Source organism: Alosa sapidissima, chromosome 15 (genome assembly GCF_018492685.1).
Source record: "Alosa sapidissima isolate fAloSap1 chromosome 15, fAloSap1.pri, whole genome shotgun sequence".
Classification (NCBI taxonomy): domain Eukaryota; kingdom Metazoa; phylum Chordata; class Actinopteri; order Clupeiformes; family Clupeidae; genus Alosa; species Alosa sapidissima.
In genome coordinates this window covers 6,767,015-6,787,162 of record NC_055971.1, presented here as the reverse complement: position 1 = coordinate 6,787,162, position 20,148 = coordinate 6,767,015, and the positions used below count along the sequence as shown (strand labels likewise).

Here is a 20,148-nt window from a genome sequence, read left to right as displayed (position 1 = left end):
CACTACACTACCTACCAGCACCCTCTAAATAAAACACACATTTTTGTGGTGACAACAACTACTTGTGAATGCAGTGCTCCTCAGTGCGACCTGGCTGCGTTCTCCTCTGTGTGTGCTTTCTAAGGTCTCAAATCCCCACTGAGGGAATGTTGTGTGTGCCTGTGATCCCAAGGTCACATAAAAACAAAAAGAACAAAATAACAGACTAGCATAAAATCAATTCCTTCACCATTTTTATTAACAAAATGTGAAACCTTCTATATGAAGACACATTTAAATGCAACCACATACCACCTGAAAGTCTCTGGTCTTTCCATCTGTAAGAAAACTCTGTACAAAAATCAATGTATAAAATCTGTGTTTTGCAGCAAACACATTTATGATTGTTGAATAGCTTCAGTAACATTGTTTTACTCTAACAGAACAAGGTGAGGGGCCTTACAATGACAAAGATTAAATTATAAACACACACTCGCTTTCAAATGTACTTGACTGTAAAATATATGGCAGCTGAGCAGTGGGATGTCCTAATATTCTAATATCCTATATATCCTAATATATATAGGAATACAAGTCAGTATTTCACAAAGACAATCAATATTTATATTATAATAAAAGTACCAAATTACAAATTGAATCTTTCTGACACATCCACCCACTGGCATTTATTTTTGAATGACTCTAGCAAGTAACGTTTGTGCTTATGCATTAGCAAACGGTCACCTTAGCTGAGAGGACATGACACAGTGGGACACAGAGGGTGGAAGGGGGGGGGGGGGGGAGTGCATGTGGCCAAACCAGTTGACATTGTGGCTAAACCAGCAAATCTCTGTTGGGTTCAGTGCAAGCGTGCCTTGTCTTTATAGGGGGAAGTAACCAAGCAACCAGAACAACTAATCAGACAAATAAATACAAATATCACATTTTTTTTAGAATAAAAAGTAAATGCAAAATGAAGTCATGGTGCTTTTTATATTATCTACACATTAAGATCAACGGATACGATTGGCAAACGCATACTGCAACATATTTCACCCTCCAATGCCATCAGACACAGGAAAGCATACAAACACTAAAAGAAACATGTTATGTGTTACATTCATCAGGTCTCAATAACATACAAGCCTGATTTCAAGTGAATTAATCACCTCATTTCTCCTATGTCTAAATGCACTCCAGCCCTGCAAGATAGACAGCATTCTCTAACACATTCAGTTCGAACAAAGTTTTCAACAGCAAAGTTCAATTTGAGGGTTGAATCACATGCTCAAGGGCAGGCAGCCCAGAGTTCCATGTGAGACAGGGCCCGACTCAGAACTAGGCAAAGGCACAAGCGCTTGAAGGTCTCATATCAAATGCAGACCTCAGCAGAATATTTTGGTGTTACCATGTGTGAGGAGATCCTAACTTTTTAAGCTCTAGCCTGACACTACCAGGCCCCTAGCATGCGTGACTTTAAATCTAGACAATGTCATTCCTTAGAGGTCAGAATGGGTTTTCCATGGCACATTTACAAAAAAAACAATTTACAAAATGTCTACAAATATTTAAAATAACACACTGGCTGTGCATGTAAAGATTAAAATTAAATAACTACAATGGAACTTGAAACAGTAACAACTTGTCTGACACAGGAATCCCAGTGACAACATTCTGTGACGTGTTTGACCATTCTTTGGAGTTGGCTGACCCCTTGTTATGGACTTTAAACAGTGTTTCAATGCTGAGATATAAAGGCATATCAGACAATCTGACCAAAATATTTAAACTACTTTTTTCACTGTGAGTGGGTGGCTTGTCCATCTCCATGGCGACACAGAGGAGTTCCAATCCCATGTGAAGGGCAATACGGATCCGTTCCCAGCGGATCTCATTATTCCGGCTGGAATTCCATGCTCTGTGCTCCACATCGCATTCATTCAGGACTAAAGCATGAAGAGGTTCATTATGGCCCCTCTGCTGGGAATGGCAGGCTGGCGGGTAACTCGTCCTCTCACATCTCTGCTCTGCGATTGGTCCGTTTGTTTTTTCCACCGCCCTCTTCCTCATCTTCCTCCTCCTCATAGTTCTCCTCTTCGTTGGCCGCCCGATCTTTATTTGGCTCGGCGTCCACCTTTGCTGCTCCCTCCTGATCTTTTGCTTCTTGATCCTGCAGAGAAGCAGTAGTGGAAGGACAGTTGTGAAAAGGACACAGACTATAAAGCAGTGTTTGACCATTCTCTGGACCTACGTATGGATTAACGTCCTAAGGAGCTCACAACCTGTTCTTGAGTGTCTACAGAGTGTCTACAAGTGTCTACAGAATCTCCTCTTCCATATTATGATGACGTTTTAGCATTTGAACAAATGACAAATTAAAAAAGAAAATTATTTGGGATTTGGGAGATTTTTCCTCTCATTCCTGGAGGCCAATGTTGTCACGAACAGCATGGCATGAAGTAAAAGCTGAAAAGCCCTGCAGTGCAGTGAAGTGTTCTGGAACAATGGTGGTGCTGAAGAGTATTTAGCCTTGACTGGTCAGGGTGAAAGCACCGGGGGAGAGTGGCTTGGTAACCGGAGAGCAGTGGAAGACTCTGCAATCGATCCCCCATTCAGCCGCGCGGAGCAGCTCAGGAGGCTCTGTTACAGCCACGGCTAACGCACCTATGAATATGCACACTGGACAGGGACCAATGGCAGAAGGCCGGGTTTTAAATGACCGAGACCATAGTGGCCATTAATGGTTAACACTGCTCTTCACTAAAAAGCACACTGCACATCGCAGGGCTGGCAAATTTGGTAAAAGATATGGAAATCCGGGGATGAGAAATTAACTACAAAATGTGCTTCAAAAAGTGGAATATTTTAGATTTTTAATTGCTTGTCCATTGATTTTGCACAGAAATAATTTAGTGGGGAGAAATAACCTCCAAGCTGTTCATCTTTGAGATCTGTGATTCTCATAGCTTCTTTTGACTTTTAATTGGCTTTTTCCTTCCGCTCCAAATGTACAGGGTCTTTAAAAAGACTACACATCCCATCCTGCACTGCACTGCTGACCCCTTTAGTCCTAAAGTACCTGCTCAGCGTTCTCATTGTACGGGTCTTCCTCCTCCTCCTCCCCAACCTCTTCCTTGTGATCAACAGCCACGTCTTCCTGGACCTAGTGCAGAAAGCATACCCATTCTTAGGGCAAAGGTGTGTGCGATTTGTGTGTGTGTGTGTGTGTGTGTGTGTGTGTGTGTGACATGGGTGTGATGCTATTTTTGTCCTTTGGCAACACTGTACCTTCAGTCATGCTAATAACAACATTGCAACATGCAACGCTAAATTGAATAGAGAGAGAGAGAGAGAGAGAGAGAGTCTCCACCTGTCCTACCTCATCATCGCCTTCCTCCTGGTACTGGTCATCTATGGTGTCCTCCTGCTGGTCTGGGTTGCCTGCCACCTGTGGGACAGACAGGATGGATGACCCCCTGAACAGCAGCTTTGTGGCCCAGTAACACCCTACACCACACAGCCCACTAACCACGCAGGGCTGGCCAACCAGTTCAACCACACACACACACACACACACACACACACACACACACACCTCACTGGCCAGCTACCTTCATACTGGCTCAGCTGCCCATCTCTCTGTCCTGGCGACGCCGATCATTTCCATTAAGCACTTCAGACTCGGAGAGCTAATGCAACAAACTGAGATGGGAAAGCTGAAAGCTGCTGGGGCACTCTCCTCAGAAAGCAGAATCCTTTCATGTGCTGATCCGTGTTTGCTTTGCTGCGCTCCCCACATGCTGCTAAGAGACCGAGGAGGCGGGCAGAATCTCAAACACGCAGGCATCACAGGGCATCTGAGATGGGAGAATATCAGCACTGATCTATCAATAGCGGAGACAGATGGCTCCACATGGACCCTTTACAATTTGTTTTAGATAACTGAAGAAGGGGTGGGGGGTACAGTGCAGCAGTCGTGGTGGTGTCCACAAACAGGCTCAGTAGCCACAGGGCGCCTGGTCCGAGTCTGACCTGAGGTCATTTCTTGAACTCACTCCCCATCTCTCGGCCCTACTCATTTCCTGTCCTCTCTTCACCGTCCTGTCTAATAAAGACTAAAAGCCCCAAAATAGAACCTTCTAAAAAAACTGCAAGAGAGAGGCTGCACTCATCTCAGTTTATTATTCTAGACCCCAAATGCCCTCCCCTCCTCTCCTCTGGTCACTCACCACAAGCTGCTCGTCGGCGGGGTTATGGTGCTTGCTGTTGGGGGCCAGAGGTTGGGGGTGTCCGGCGGCGGCGGCAGCGGCCGCCGCCTCCTTCTGCTGCTGCTGCTCAGCCTCCTCAAACTCGTCCTCCCCCTGGTTGTTGGGATCGTCCTCAGGGTCCACATCTGTCTCCACTGGCCTCTGCAGGAGGCAGAGAAAGACGGAGAGGGAGGGAGAGAGAGAGAGAGAGAGAGAGAGAGAGAGGAGAGAGAGAGAGAGAGAGAAAGAGAGAGAGAGAGAGAGAGAGAGAGAGAGAGAGAGAGAGGAAGAGAGGGAAAGTGAAGACAACAGCTGCCGGTTCATACGAGTGTGCGCATGTGTGTGTGCTAACACAGCAGTTTTGCGCAGGATGTCAACACACCTCCTCCCTGAGGACAGCTCTACCTCTGTGTGTCCGTGTGTCTGTGTGTCTGTCTGCTCCTTCATTATCTCAGTCTAGGCCACAATGGCCTCCTCTGATCATGGCTCGTCCCTGCTGCAAGAGGACGTTATAGAGGGCACATAAAAGAGCATATCTCAGGAGCTCAATCTCACCTCCTCCTCCTCCTCCTCCTCCTGATGCCTCTCCTGGCCTTCCTCCTGCTTGCCCTCCTCCTCGTGGACGTTCCTCTCTGACAGACAAGAGAGACTATTAGATCCCCACTGCTACTCCTCCGGTTAGCTGTGAAATATTAAAAGGTGTGCTGCGTGTACCTTCATCTTCCTCGACCTTCCCTTCGTCCTCCCCCTGGACTATGTCTGCATCCAGATTCTCATAGTGGGCTTTTTGCCTGTGAAGACCATAAAAAAGGCAATATAGGAAGTTTATGAAATAGCTCTATTAACTCTATTAAACACCCAGGTTTATCTCAATATTTGGGCCTTCTCTGTGATTTGCATTTAACTATACAGATAACTACTGAATTTAGTTTGTCACACACACACACACACACACACACACACACACACACACACACACACAGTGACACACACAGACAGTGACCAGTGAGTGAGTGTGTGTCTGACCTGAGCTGCTCCTGGCGGAGGCGCTCCTCGTGCTGGTCAGCCTGGCGGTGCAGCTGCTCCTCGCGCTCCCTCTGCAGGCGCAGGCGCTCCTGCCGCTCTCTCTGCAGCTGCTGCTGGTGCTGCTCCAGGGCCTGCTGACGTAGCTGCAGCCGCCGCCGCTCCTCCGCCTGCTGCGCCGCCACGCGCTGCTGCTCCTGCTGCTGCTCGTACGCCGACTTCGCCCGCGCCACCCGCGCCACCGCCTGCTCCTCCTCCTGCACGACAGACAGCACAGGTGCACACAGGTGTGAGTGGGCACCAGGCACCAACGCCATGGAAACACACGCACAGGAACATGAACACGTGAAATACACACGGAAACATGCACGCAACCAAAGACTCAGACACAGGCAGGATACACAATGCATGTTCAGGGGCCGAAACTGACTTGGATTACAGCCAGGGGCAGAAACATCTATGTAAGCTGTGCTGAAATGAAGTGTTCACTAGACATGTGCTTTTCCATTTGGAAATGTCAGTGCAGCTGCCTGAATGACTAATGCCTTGCAACAGAAGCAGTGTCCAGTAGCTTAACCCTGCGGAGGGCTCTGACCAGTCTCGGGTGCTGCTCTCGGTGGATGGCGTTCTCGTCTGGCTGCTCCTCCTCCTCCTCCTCCACCACCTCCTGCCCCTCGTGCTCCTGCTCCTGCTGGTCCAGGTCCTCCACCAGTTTCTGTGGCTGACCGGCCTGCTCCATCTCCTCCTCCGCCAGCTCCTTCCTCCTCTCCTCCTCCTGCGCTGCACCTCCTACCTCATTCTGACCCCCCTCCTCCTCCTGGTCCCGCAGCTAAGAGGAGCGGAACAGGAAATTAATGCTCTCTCTGTGTGTGTGTGTGTGTGTGTGTGTGTGTGTGTGTGTGACTACTTTTTTCATCATAGGCACTTTTCGCTGATTGTGTTTAGTTTTCTGGGGCACTGTTGGCATTTATTGGAGATTTGATTTCCAAGTCTCTTACAGAGATGGAGCACAGCATCAATAACACTACACTATCCATGTGTGTAAACCAAGACCCGTGTGAAGCGTTAAGAGTGATGTAGGTTTATTGTGTCTACGTAAGGGTGAGTCATGGGCCCTCTACCTTAGACTGGGTGTCCTCGGCTGGCTCCTCCTCGTGGGGGGGCTTCTGGTTCTGGCCAGCAGGAGCTGGGGCAGCTGGACCGTGCGCCTGCTGCAGGCTGGGCATCTTATTTAGAGTCTCCTTCAGCTGCTTGTACTCGTCCACCTGGGCCTGGAGCAGGAGAGGGAGCACAACACTGATGGAGTGGACGTAGCAGGACAACAGGGAGAACACTGGCTCCTCCTCTCCACAATCTACTGCAGTGTCACCAACTTCTCCTACTCACAACCACCAATGAGAGGAAGTATTAATGCTACCATAATTAATTGTATTTAATCGTATTATTCAATATATAATGAACATGAACATGATATAGTGGTACATGAAATACAGTACCACTATATCATAAACTAGAAAAGAGTGCTTCTTATTTGAATATTTCTGGTCTAGACTACAGCATAGTGCTGTGATTATGAGATACTGTGTGCCAAGCACAACAGACTTGGGATAGCTTGAGAGTAACTCTGGTCACACTGCAACACATCATGTCTGAAGCACATTAATCAGGACATGCAGCCATCAAAACAAGTAAAGAATAGGAGAGGTTAGGTGGCAGTTAGATAAAAACATTAGAACAGCCGACCACAAACAGCCAATCAGCTTCAAGCATTAAACTCGCAAGGAACACATAAGACTCCATTAGGTGATGAGAATGCAAACATGCTGCAAACCATAAAAATTCTTCGAGTCCTTCAACCGTTGGCAAAATTATTCAAGCGAGCTGCAGGGGCATCAATTGACTAGCTGTATTTGTGTTTATATACGCTTTAATTTAGAATGAAAATATCCTGCAGTCATATATCCCTGAAGCCTTGTTTTAGTCCCTGTGCCTTCTCATAGCCTGCAGTTCTTCCCCTCTCTCCTCATTACCATACTCATTTCACACCTGACTACCCACTACATTTTCTACATTCTCACAAAATTTCCTCGCTCTCTCTCATTCCCGCTCTCTTTTTTTCTCTCAATGCCACTCTTGCTCCCTCTCTCGTCTCGCTCCTCGTCTCCCTTACTGTCCCCCCTTCCACCTTCCTCCTCCCCTCACTCCAGCGGCGCCATTAGACTTTTCTGCTTGATTTGCTGAAGCATGCTCCTGACGTTCCACCCCCCTTCATCCCACTGTCTGTGCCCAAAAACTGTACTTTTTTTTTTCTCTCTCTCTCTCTCTCTCTCCCCTGCAGCAGCCATGTAGGGATGTGGCCATGAAGTCTCGGTCTCTGTCCTCCTGCCTCTGCAGATGGATGGATGAACCAACAGTCCTTCTCCTAGTGAATACCGCTAGTCATACGGCTAGCATCCACAAAGTCATTCAGAGAGTGATAAACAGAGAGGCATTGAGAGCAACTCAGAGAGAGAGAGAGAGAGAGAGAGAGAGAGAGAGAGAGAGAGAGAGAGAGAGAGAGAGAGAGAGAGAGAGAGAGAGAAACTGGTGAGAGAAGCTGGTAATTATGCGTAGCAAATAAGGAGGGAATGGAAGTAAACACGGAAAATAACTTGGCCATTTTGAGAATCAAATCAAAAGACAGATAGGGGAAAAGAGAGACAGATAGAGGACATTATAAGAGTGAGAGGATGGAGAGAGCGTAAAGAGACAGAGGTCAGACAGACAAAAGAGAGTGTGGATGTTGTGGATGTTATAAGGCACATAGAGGAGTCCTGACGAGCTCTAGAGCAGGATGCACTCCAGTTCAGAGGTCAGCTGTCAGGACCAGGCCATTCATTTCAGGGAGTCATTTCTGGCATGCAACATTAGCCTTGCGCCCTCTGCCCCATGCAACGCCCCATGCAACGCCCCATACACATACACACACACACACACACACACACACACACACGCACACACGCACATACGCACACCCTGACCTGGGCAACCGCCAGGGCACTCTTGTGGTCCTCAAGCACCATTGTAAGCTTGTCGTGTGACGACCTTAAGTCCTTGTGCTGTTGCTAAATGGGGAATGTGCAAGATAATGCGCAAACATCACATCCAGAGACCATAAAAACATAATGACAGAGTCAACGCCCCTGAGTGTCTAACCGTCTGGACGAGGCGATGACACACCTTAAAGAAGTGGCCAGTTTCTAACCGGATTAACGCTTATGTAATTATGTATTTACTGAGACTAAACCAGGATGCAATAACAAATGAGTATTTACAGAAGGTGGGAGGGATCCGATTGAAATTCCACTGAAAATCCTCAGAGAAAATGCTCAAAAGGTCAAAATAACATTCAGAGGACACTAATAAAACTACACAACTATTTATGACATTTTATTGTTCTAGTCAAGACTACCTTTGAGCTGGCAAAACTAGCGTCTTTTCTAAAGCATTAGCATTGTAAGCGAATCAGAGCAACAACTAGTGATTTAGATCTAATTAGGAATCAACAAGACACACAACAAACACTACGCTCTGCTGAAACTTGATTATGAACACCCAGAAGAGAAGAATGGCAGAGTTAACGCACTATTCTATATGCACAATCCCATCCCCACTGCCCCATCCCTCTCCTTGTTCTTACCCGCGCATCCTGCAGCTGGACGTGGATCTCCTGGTGGGCCTTCCTCAGCTGGCGGTTCTCCTCCCGCAGGTTATATACGCTCTCTATGGAAGGGGGAAAGCCAGGGGACAGAGGGAGGGGGCGTTATTTCATGAGCCACCAGGGGGCACTAAAACATAAATAAGATGAGCAGGAGGCTGAGCTGGATGAGAGACTGGGACTGCTGGGGTAGAAGCCAATAAGCATACTACATTGACTGTGTGTATGTGTGTGTGTGTGTGTGTGTGTGTGTGTGTGTGTGTGTGTGTGTGTGATGTGTACCTTTCAGGTTGGAAAGCTCGATCTCCTTGGTCTGCTGCAGCTGGTCATAGCGCTGCTTGTGCTCGTCCAGGACTTTGCTGTGGTCCTCCCCCTGGACATGGTGCTGCTCCTGCAGGTCAAAGAACTGCTTCTTCAGGTCGTCATGCTGATTCTGGGGACGCAGCACGCAAAGGTCAGCAGCAGCATGGAGAGAACGACAAAGGACAAGAAAAGGTCAAGAAAACGAAAAACAAGAATATTCTGCCTGCAGATCTGCACCTCACATTTGATCTTGTTTTTATTACAGAGAGGAGACATGAAGTACTTTCCAGTCCTGAAATATATTACACAAGTCCAAACCTTAATCTAACGTCTTTATTCTACTGACCTTCAGCATCTGATGCTGGACATGCAGCGAGTTGTATCTGTTGCTGGAATCTTGCTGTAAAACAAAATGCCCAAAAACACACAAACAAGAATGATGTAATTTAGTAAACATCTAACTCATAAACACACACACACACACACACACACACACACACACACACACACACACACACACACACATACCAGTGATTAACTCAGCCATACGGTATGCCAGCAATGGCCAGACGCAACCACCTATACTGGGAAATGCCTACACTGGCACTCCTATCAGGCGCTGTGTGCCTGCCGTCACATGTAAATGGTGTCAATGTGTCTGAGCATGCCAGAGTGCTCCCCCCCCCCCCCCATTCTACACCACAAAAAATTGCTCACCGACACAATATTTCACACACAAACAGGGAGAGAGAAACAAGACACAGAAAGAGAGAAAGACATGGAGACAAACAGAAGCAGAAAAGAGAAGAGAGAGATAAGAGAGAAATACAGAGGCACACACCCACAAACACACACCCAAACACACCCACACACACACACACCTGCTTGAAAAGCTAGAATGAAACCCATTGAATGGATATAAAATTTCACACACAAATAGGGAGAGTGAGAAACAGACTGAAAGAGAGAAAGAGAACTACACAGAGACAGACAGAGAGAAAAGAAGAGCAGAAAAGAAAAGAAAGATGAAAAGAGAGAGAAAGACACACACACCAACACACAACAACACACACACACACCAACACACACACAACACACACACAAACTGCAAAGAGGCCCTATGGCAGCAGCAGCAGCAGGCCTGACCACTCACGCTAATGACCCTAATGACAGGGCACATGGGCTTTAACCACAGGGCCAAGCCAATGACACGCTACGTGTGTGTAGTGCGCTGCACATCAGAGGCACCCCACTCCACTCCACTTGCCTTCTCCTTGTTCAGAGACTGCTGGGCCTCCAGCTTGTACACCAAGTAATCTGTGCAGACAAAGAATGGATAGAGGTTATGTTGTGTACGGTGTAACAACGCAGTCTAAACATATGGAGCCAGGTCAATCATGACCAGATTTGAATGCCAAAACTGCATTTACAGTACACTTACTCTTATTCCTTTAGCCAAGCTTTTATTCACAACAGCTTATAGATGTGGACTGACTGACATTAAGCTACAGTGCAAAAAGCCGACATATGAGTGATATACTACCTCTACATACACAGTACAAGATAAATAAAGGATGGTTGTGCAGGTGTTGAGGGAGAAAGTGAAAACCAACAAGCAATATAGTGACAACCAGAAGAAGTTATTATTAACAGATAGTGAGTAGGAGGAAGTTCATGTAAGGTAATCATTATTGCCACTGCCAGCTGTTCAAAGTTCATCTATCTGACAGGTAACTGAAGAGATCATCCAAAGCTGTATGTAAATAAAATGTTTTTAGACCCATTTATTAAAATGTAACAGGCTGATGATTAGCTCTCCTAGAGCAATAAAATAAGTTTGTTTGTACTGTGAGGTGACGGTGCATCACTGGTATGAGACTGAGAGAACAGAGCAGGCCTGTCTAAGGGAGAGAGACTCTGCCACATTGACAAATGGAAAACCTTTAGGGTCGATGAGACCTGCACAGTCTAAATAGCTGCTGATGTTTCAGGGCTGACTCGGGACTGGGACGCCACTCAGGGCGTCTGAGAGTTCACCTCCCACAGGAGATGCCGTTTCACTTCAACATGCATTTAATTATCCACCTGATGGACCAACAGCAGCATACACACAGTGCTGAGTGTGTGGAGGAGGCTGGGAGGGGGGGGGGGGGGGGGGGGACTTGCCTTCTTTTGATTTCTTGTGGTCCACGCGTTCCTTCTGGAGGGACTTCTCCAGTCGAGAGCGGTGTTCGTACACAACTGAGAGAGTGGGGGAGACAACAGAATTGCATCAGTGTCTGAGGGAACCCACATAGCCCACACAATGCGAGGAAAGACACTTCCTGTCACATGCTCCAAGTCCTTTTGAGCACTCATCTGTCTGTACTGTATCTAACTAGGTCATTCTCCTTACACAGTCATGGTGTGTATATCTTTATGGTTATTGTTAAGATTTGTTATTGTTATTATTATTCAGTTCAATTCTGTTAATTTTTAACAATAATGTACGTCGCTTTGGAAAAAACAAGTGAACCATAACCATGAATATAAACCATGGGCGTAGATTTAGGGTGGGACGCTAAGGACTAGTCCTAATCAAAATTTTAAGATGACAAAATGGTCCCCACCAATATTTTAGCGAACTTATTTGTACTGCTGATTAAGACTGAAAACTGAATAAGAAAATCATAAGGCTGTATACTGTATCTTGAACTTCCAGTATGTGAGAAACTTGACTTGCCTTAATATCTCCAACCTCAAGTATGCAGCTAATAAGGAAATAGAATGGTTATTTAATTAAACAAGGTGAACTTCTCCCCACTGTCCAATGCAGAAAAGGATGCTACAAGGAAGGGAATTCAAACACACTCAACACCTTACCATCTATTGATGTCATTGTGGTTCATTGAGATATCCGACATTTTTTCTGATAATTGCCTTGGATACTTTAGGACATTGTTGCCTTTGTCGGTGTCCTTATGTGAACTTGCACAGGTAACCTTGCTCATCTTTACTTGCGTACGACTTCACACCAGTGATTCAGGGCAGCCGTGGCCTACTGGTTAGCACTTCGGACTTGTGACCGGCGGGTTGCCGGTTCAAACCCCGATCAGTAGGCACGGCTGAAGTGCCCTTGAGCAAGGCACCTAACCCCTCACTGCTCCTTGGGCGCCACTGTTGTTGCAGGCATCTCACTGCGCCGTGATTAGTGGGTACCTCACTGTGTGCTGAGTGTGTTTCACTAATTCACAGATTGGGATAAATGCAGAGACCAAATTTCCCTCACGGGATCAAAAGAGTATTTATACTTATACTTATACTTCAGACCAGAGCTGATGCTTCAGCAAAGGCCGTCACTGAAAAGCTGTGAATGTCGTTGAACACAGCTGTTCTCACATTAGCTGATTGCGATAAACAATAACCATTGTTGCCTAATTACCAATTATTCATTATGTGTTTTTCACATATAGTATTTTTTCAATACAAAAATACACACCAATAAAGTATTTTGATATGTCTAAGTTTTGGGTTGCAATATACAGGTAGTGGGCTCTCTGTTAATTTTAATGAGTAGGCCTAAGCCTAAAGTTACAGCATTTCTATCACAATTGACCAGACTTTGACCTTTGGTCTGCTTTTAACAAAATTCTGGCTATGATTGTTCCTTGTATTGCATCATGAGCCATCACTGTGCCTATTGCATTCTACTGTTGTTAGCCTTAAGCCTAGCTCAGTCATTATGTTATACCACATCGCCCTCCATTAGAAGTGCAATGAGCTGCATTGAGCATAATAAACTGCATTTAGAATTCCAAATTCATATTTCTAGATATTTTGGTGAAAGTAACTCAAAAGTAATACAATAGTAGTGTAATGCCTTACAATTCAGATACATATTATAATGTAACAAATTACTTTGAAATGACAGTAATGAGTAATACATAATACGATTTTGAAGTAACTTGCCCAACACTGATGACAACCATCACTTTCTATGTATGTCTGTGTTTGTGTGTGTGTGTGTGTGGAGGGTCAATCAAATTCTATGATTGCCACTGATGTGAATGATCTCACAAATCACACAAACCAAATCAAGTTTTAAAAAAATCGCAAAAGTATCGAAATTGAGATTCTTCACTTAGTATTGGTATTGAAACACTAATGTTGGTATTGTGACAACAGGAGTTGGGGATGTGTCCCCACCAAAGCTGAGACCAAACCTACGCCCTTGATATAAACATAAGCATATGACACTGACACACGTAAATCTACACTTAAAAGGTTTTGAATCACTCTGGTCATGAGAAGCTTTGCAAACTGGTATGACCAGTGAATATGCTGTAACCCTGTGGTATACCACACAGTTTATGTGCTTATTTAACTTCATGTGGATGATATGACCTGTTAATCTCTGCTTCATTCATTCATTTGTAATCCTCAGCAACTTGTTTACAATTGGCATAGAAATTTTTTTTCACACCGAACGTTTACAGAAAGCAATTGGAAAGTAGGATTGTTATGACATGGTAGATACAGAATACAGAAATACAAAAATCTCACTCACTTGTGCATGCATGCCCCACACATAAATACATAGACACAGACACAGACAGAGTTCACAGTTCAGTTCCTCCATCTGTACTGTAACTGAAAATGTTAACGCCTGTTACACACTATGGATGACATGGCTGGGTAGCCTCTCAGTCATTGCTGAGGACCTGTGAGCTGCATCAAACCCACACAGTATGGTCAGTGACTTACAGGTACGTATTCTAACTTGAAATAAAATATAAGTATATAGTATATATACTCTACATAAGTGTGTGATTCTAAAGCTGTAGGATTCTCCATGTTCCTGCGGTCATGTCATGCACTTCCTCAACTGCATTTCAGCCATTTCTCAAACAAACACACAGTCATTTTTGTTTTTATATGCACACTGGAGGTTCTAAAGGTTATGTGCTCCATTTAAGGATTTAAAGGTTAATCCCTGGAGACAATAATCTGCTTCAATAGAATGTGGCCATTAAAAGAACACCGATAGACTACTGTTCAAAACAGACAGACATAGCAACCAAAATGGTTGGAGAAATACTGTGTAAAGCCCACATATAATGTATCACATGTTGGCCCACCATGCAGCTGACACATTGCTTTCACATGAACTACATAAATGTGAACGTTTGTTACACATGAGACATATGAAACACTAGTTAATGTAGCACCACACATGTCAATAGTGATGCTTCAGGAGAAGTAAACCACATAGATTCTCATCAATCGAGTCATCGCAACAGCAATCATTCACAGCAATCATTTCCTGCCTACAGGATGGGCTGGTGAGAGGAGAGAGCTGCCCTAAAGCTGCAGACATTTTGGTGTGGGGAGAGTTAGAGGTCACACCTCGGATGACATAATGGTGTAAAAATAGAGACAGACGAAACACAAAAATAAATTCAGCACACATCCCGCTGGCAGGCTGAGTGCTCCAGGACTGCTGAGCAAGCTCACAGGTAAACAACTCATTCCATCTGCGCAAGTCCCAACCGCAAGGGTTCTGTAACAAAGTCTTCCTCAGTCCCACAGAACCACTCTCCCTCTCCAACAGACAAGCGGCGTCTCACTGTGCAGAGGAACGGGAGTGTGGCCGTGGAGATGTAAACAAGGGCAACTCCTCTTGTTCATAATGACTCCACCCAGGCCTGCCCACCAACACTGCACCATACATCAAATCCATCGCTCTCAAGAGAGACAGCGGCCAAAACGCCAATCATCTTCTTCTACCACTATACGTCTTCTTTTCTTACTGCCATAAAGAACGTATCTTTTGTAATAAAGCATGAGGCAGATTCTCTGAAATGTGGGGTGGCAGAAACTCTCCAGTCCAAGTGTCTGTGTGGGAGAATATGACAGGGAGATGACACAACAGAGCAACAACTGACCTCAGCGCTGGCCTGCTGCATTGGGTCAGAGTGCCATCAACATCCTGCCAGCGGAATAAACCCACTCGGCCAATGAACCAGCAACCCTCCCACTCCCTCATAAGGCAGAGCGCAGACTCGCTCCCTCGCTCCCTCCCTCCCTCTCTGTTCCACCCTCTTCCTGTGTGCATTTTTTGTCCGCCTGAGCAAGAGCAGTCTGCGAGTTGGGTGGAGGCCCGAACAGTGACTGAACAGAGGACAAGAATGAGAATGTATACATTAAGAGAATGAGGTATACATTAAGAGAATGAGGTATACATTAAGAGAAGACAATAGGAAAACAACTGTGATTTGAAAGATAGTGACCCCTCCCCACCAGAACACCTGTCCAAACGCATGAAGTGGCCTAGAAAGCATGAGTAAGCAACAACCATCAGCTAAGCAGATGAACCTGATGGATACAAATCAGTGATCTGATAGTGATCAGATACCCGGAAGGGAGAAACTGAATTGACGTGTTGTATGGGTGGTCCCTACACCCATACAACACGTCAATTCTCCCTATTGACGATGGAGCCAATAGGTGACAGCTGAAATTACAGTGATAACAGACAGCACACATTCCTCTACGGCTAACTGAGCTGTCTACAACAACCATACAGGTTTAAGGAGTGACCACATTAATCATAGAATGACAAATAAAGCCGGAGCATTCATTGCATGATCCTACTGTCTGTGGCAAATCATTTTCACACCCAAGATATACACATGTACATGACAACATGCCAACTTATTGTGGCAGGCCTAGCTAATACATGTTAATTACTCCCTGAATTACCGCAGGTTCATCTGAATCAGAACAAACTTTCCCAATACATGACTGTAGCAAATGGAAAATATACAAACTAAAAATCTATGGGAGATCACTGTTCCCTAAGGTTCATCTTATCAATCCTGGGTATTGTGAAGAATATACACTGCTCTTAATTGAGATTCATCATTGTTATATTCCTTTGTGTTCATTTTTTGGCCAGCTACTGAGGGCATGCAATCATTCCCCAGCACACTGTGCAGTGATGAATTACGCGAGAAGTAATAGAGACGGCCGGGGCGTGTGAGATAAACGAGAGGCACAATGTGAGTGTGTATGAATATGTGAGTTTGTAAGAAAGAATCCAAGGAGAGGGAAAAAGGAAATCGGGCAGGATTCAAATCCATCCACACAATCACTACCACACTTGCATTCTCATAACTGCCAATTTAATAAAGAGGCAAACATTAATTTTCGTTCCCTTAAAGTGAGGAGTGTTACACACATATCTGTACTCAATGCATACAGTAAATGCATACAATAAGTGCACTGAAACAACAAATAACAACAGAACACACAATGAAGCACATTGACTTTGCTAGCTGCTACTCTGTTCCACTGCCATCTCTTCTCAAAAAACATCTTTGGCATCCATTTGAAAGCCAAGAGCTGATGTGGCATATCGGATTACGGAGTCTTTGTATGTGAGAGGGTGGGCTCAGCAGGGCCTGAAACTCTGAGGAGGACCTGAGCAGCTTTAAGGAGCACCTTCCTGTAATCGTACACAACTGGGAAATCTTTGACAGGTGAGAGCGGAACGATACCTGTAGACAAAACAGTTCCCGATCAATGATAAAGCGAGAGTGCGAGAAAGGGTTAGCCTACACTCTGCCTCCCGCTCCCTTCTGTTGGCTGGCTCCATTTCCTCTTACCTGCAGTCCAGTCATGATACCATGCTTGGAGAACTGGCAGAGGAGTGAAAGGTTCCTACTTTCCCAAAGACCTCAAGATGAAATACAATAACTTTTTTTGCTTAAACTCCTAGGTTAACTAGGAAAGTTCATCACAGAAATAAAATTAAATGGATTACATATACAAAGGTGTGTCAACAACTGAAGAGTGATTTTTAAAGAGTGACTTAGCATCTCAGAATCATCAGGCCATTTTATGCCAAGATATGAAGAGTAAGATTATTCAGTTTGTTCAGGGTTAATAGATGGATAATACATCTATTCATATTTTGATAGTTACATGATTTTCTTGTTTGTAAATTTGAGTCAAGTGGATGCATGTTTCTACACTCTTGAATAGGCTGTATCAGAAAGTGGATTAGTTAGGTGTAAGCTGATAATGGTGACATCCTCACAAATCTAGTTTCAGAATAGTAATTCAGCTCTGAAAACAGGGCCAGTGGAGGTATATAACATTTCTTTAGCATCTCACTTCACCAAGGTCTCCTTACAAGGATAGATCTCTCAGATGTCTTTTTCTGGCTGCACAGGGCCCCTCTGATTTGAACCTAAAACCTATCACACCTATGCTGCAACACTGTGGCCAGACAATACTGACATACACGCTGGCCCACAGGCTGTTGATTTCAGAGCACAAGCATGAGAAGAAAGGAACTATAAAGGCAAATGTATCAATTATTAAGGCATTCCGTGTAGACTCCCTGGGAAGAGGTGGTCTGTTCTCCAGACAGCTGCTATCTCAGCATTGGCTCATTAGGTCAGATAAGGAAGGCAAATGTACAGAAAGACTGGACGCGAAATTGAGCACGTGAATAGCGTTCATCCCTGCTATTTAAAAGTCAGATTTTGACAGTCATCATGACATCACCCAAGTGAGCTGGGTGAGATTTCAAGGACTTGTGGGGTGAGATGTCTAAGACTTGTGGGGCGAGTCCTGTGGCAGCATGCCATCAGACAACAGTTGTTTATAACTGGAAACAGTTAACTGATACCAACTCCAATTAGACCCCTATGAATAGATCGCAGTGGATGACAAAGATTGTAAACCTTTGTAGCCTCTTATGGGCCAAAGGGGAAAACAATCCCCACGATACAAACAGGCCTGATTATAGTGTTATTATGAGTTCTTAATACACGGCTCTTCATAATGCTGCAGAATGCTCCATTCACTTGAATGGGCCTTCCCGGCCGTTCGCTGGTCTGATATTTCTCGACAACATGTGCATCCGGACATAGGCTAATACAAAACATAAATGGGGGCGGTGGTGGGAAAGCCCTCCAACATAAATGACATGTTTACCTTGAAGCTGTGCCGAGAGAGACTCTTGATGCTGCTGGTACTTGAGCGCTAATGCCTCGGTCCTTTTCAGCTGTTTGTGCATTTCATACGAGACCATACCTCCGTAAATCATTCCGAAGATTACAGTGATGGCTAAGAGAGACTGAAAGATCTTTCTCTGTCTTCGAGAGCACACCCCGTTGCCCATGGCTGCGTCGCTAACCCTTCGCAGTCTGTCGCCGCAACTCCACTGAAACTTTTCCAAACTTTTTGCCCGTCGTTCTCCTCCTCTGATTGAAAATATTGTAGCCTACCTCAGACCTTATCAGTGTGGATCCAGCGTGAATGACGACGGGACGCGCATTCCTTCGTGCACTTAACAAAAAACGTTGTGCATTTTTAACGAGGTGACCGTTTATGCGCAGAAAAGTAAGCTACTTAACAAAATTGCTTAGACCATGATTTACCTACACTGGAAACGCAACGACTTAACTTCCCTCAAGTTAAGAGAAAATGAATGAAATAACTGCCTGACAATACTTATCTTCCTTGCGATCCAGTGTAGTAAAAACTATGTAGATATTTAGATTGTAATGCAACTACCTATTCCTTGCAAACTTCAAAACCAGATAAGAAATATGAGCAAACACGGCCTATACTGCACCTTTAATTTTAGTTACGTGTCACCTAGGTGCAGCTGCCATCCAACAGAAGTTTTCAAGGAAGTCCCTCCTTTCGGGAAGTGGAATGTCTCCCAAACGGTGCCAGTGTGAAACCAGCATTGGCTGGAATAATACTCAGTCAAACGCAATTAGGCGCATATGACATATCCAAGGGAGGGCGCTCAAGAGCGGTTTGCCTATTCAGGCAGGTATCTATTCAGGACCAGACTTTCCAGGACCTTTTTACACCAGTTTTATTTAGAGCAGCTTTCTTTTTATACAACATTTTATACAACATACAACATCCTCGTGAATGTATGTGAACGGTGTAGCCTAATGCGCCCACAACACATGTACAACGCACTTTGGATTCATGGGCAACAAGACCCAATTAAGTTCATTTGTGCGCCACTATCATTCATTACATTAAGCATATAATTATATATCAAGTTTTGGCATAAAATCATATGATAGAGAACATTTTTAAACTCAATTGAATTTTACAGACAGATGCATTTCATATATAAATATTGCACTTTATTGAAATGTTTGGAAGCACTGACACACGTTTAGTGATACACAATTTTATTTAGGAACTGTGTTCCAAAAACTTGTTAAAAAGTCCCATGTCTAACATGACTTTTGTATTCCCCAAGTTAAAATAAAAATGGCAGTAAGTATATTGTATGTAGGCTACATATATAAACAAATGTATCTTCAAAGCAAAATACAGTGTTTCCTTGTTCAAGTACAACCATTTGTCCAGTGAAAAAGTAAATACAATGGTTAGGTCTATTAGGCATCCATTATTTCATATGACAGTATCCCTTCTTAGCATTGTCCCTTAGGAATAAACTATTATAAGCATTATGTTACAGAATATTGATAGGATAAACTGCATATTGTCACAGAACTGGCATGATCTGAAATCCTAAAGATACAGAACAGCTAAGAGAGCAATTCCATGTTTACATCTAAACTGCAAGGACAAGACAGTGTATGTAAACGGGTTTCTTCCTTCCCCTGGATAAATGCTGCAGTTTCACATATGATTTTGAAACTAGAAAATGTAATTTTGAGGAAATTACCAGTGCATGAAAATATAAACATACTGTATATTAACATAAAATGCCAAACAAACTTTTATTTGGAAACAGTTGGCAGGAGTCATAGTTGATAACAACCTGAGACAGAGTATATAGTTTAAAAGTTGAATGTAGATAGTGTAATGGATGTTGATAGACAGAAAGTTGAATGGATGTTGATAGGCAGA

General features: G+C 44.4%; 1 protein-coding gene across 4 annotated transcripts; it reads right to left on the bottom strand.

Annotated features, from left to right (window-relative positions):
• Positions 1–216: 216 nt before the first annotated feature.
• On the bottom strand, positions 217–18,943 carry golim4a (golgi integral membrane protein 4a). 4 transcript variants are annotated; one of them, XM_042063900.1, is made up of 16 exons: positions 18,235–18,942; positions 11,416–11,490; positions 10,517–10,566; positions 9,596–9,649; positions 9,229–9,379; positions 8,929–9,011; positions 8,270–8,353; positions 6,371–6,520; positions 5,845–6,078; positions 5,253–5,506; positions 4,941–5,017; positions 4,782–4,858; positions 4,209–4,388; positions 3,359–3,427; positions 3,059–3,142; positions 217–2,149 (listed from the first exon to the last, which is right to left on the bottom strand). In XM_042063900.1, the coding sequence occupies exons 1-16, from the start codon at positions 18,419–18,421 to the stop codon at positions 1,994–1,996; spliced, it is 1,965 nt and encodes a 654-aa protein (XP_041919834.1). In that variant the 5' UTR covers positions 18,422–18,942; the 3' UTR covers positions 217–1,993. The 4 variants fall into 4 exon arrangements, with proteins under 4 accessions (XP_041919834.1, XP_041919836.1, XP_041919835.1 ...); XM_042063902.1 differs by lacking the exon at positions 3,059–3,142 and having other exon boundaries at positions 18,235–18,943; XM_042063901.1 differs by lacking the exon at positions 8,270–8,353.
• Between the last annotated feature and the right edge of the window lie 1,205 nt (positions 18,944–20,148).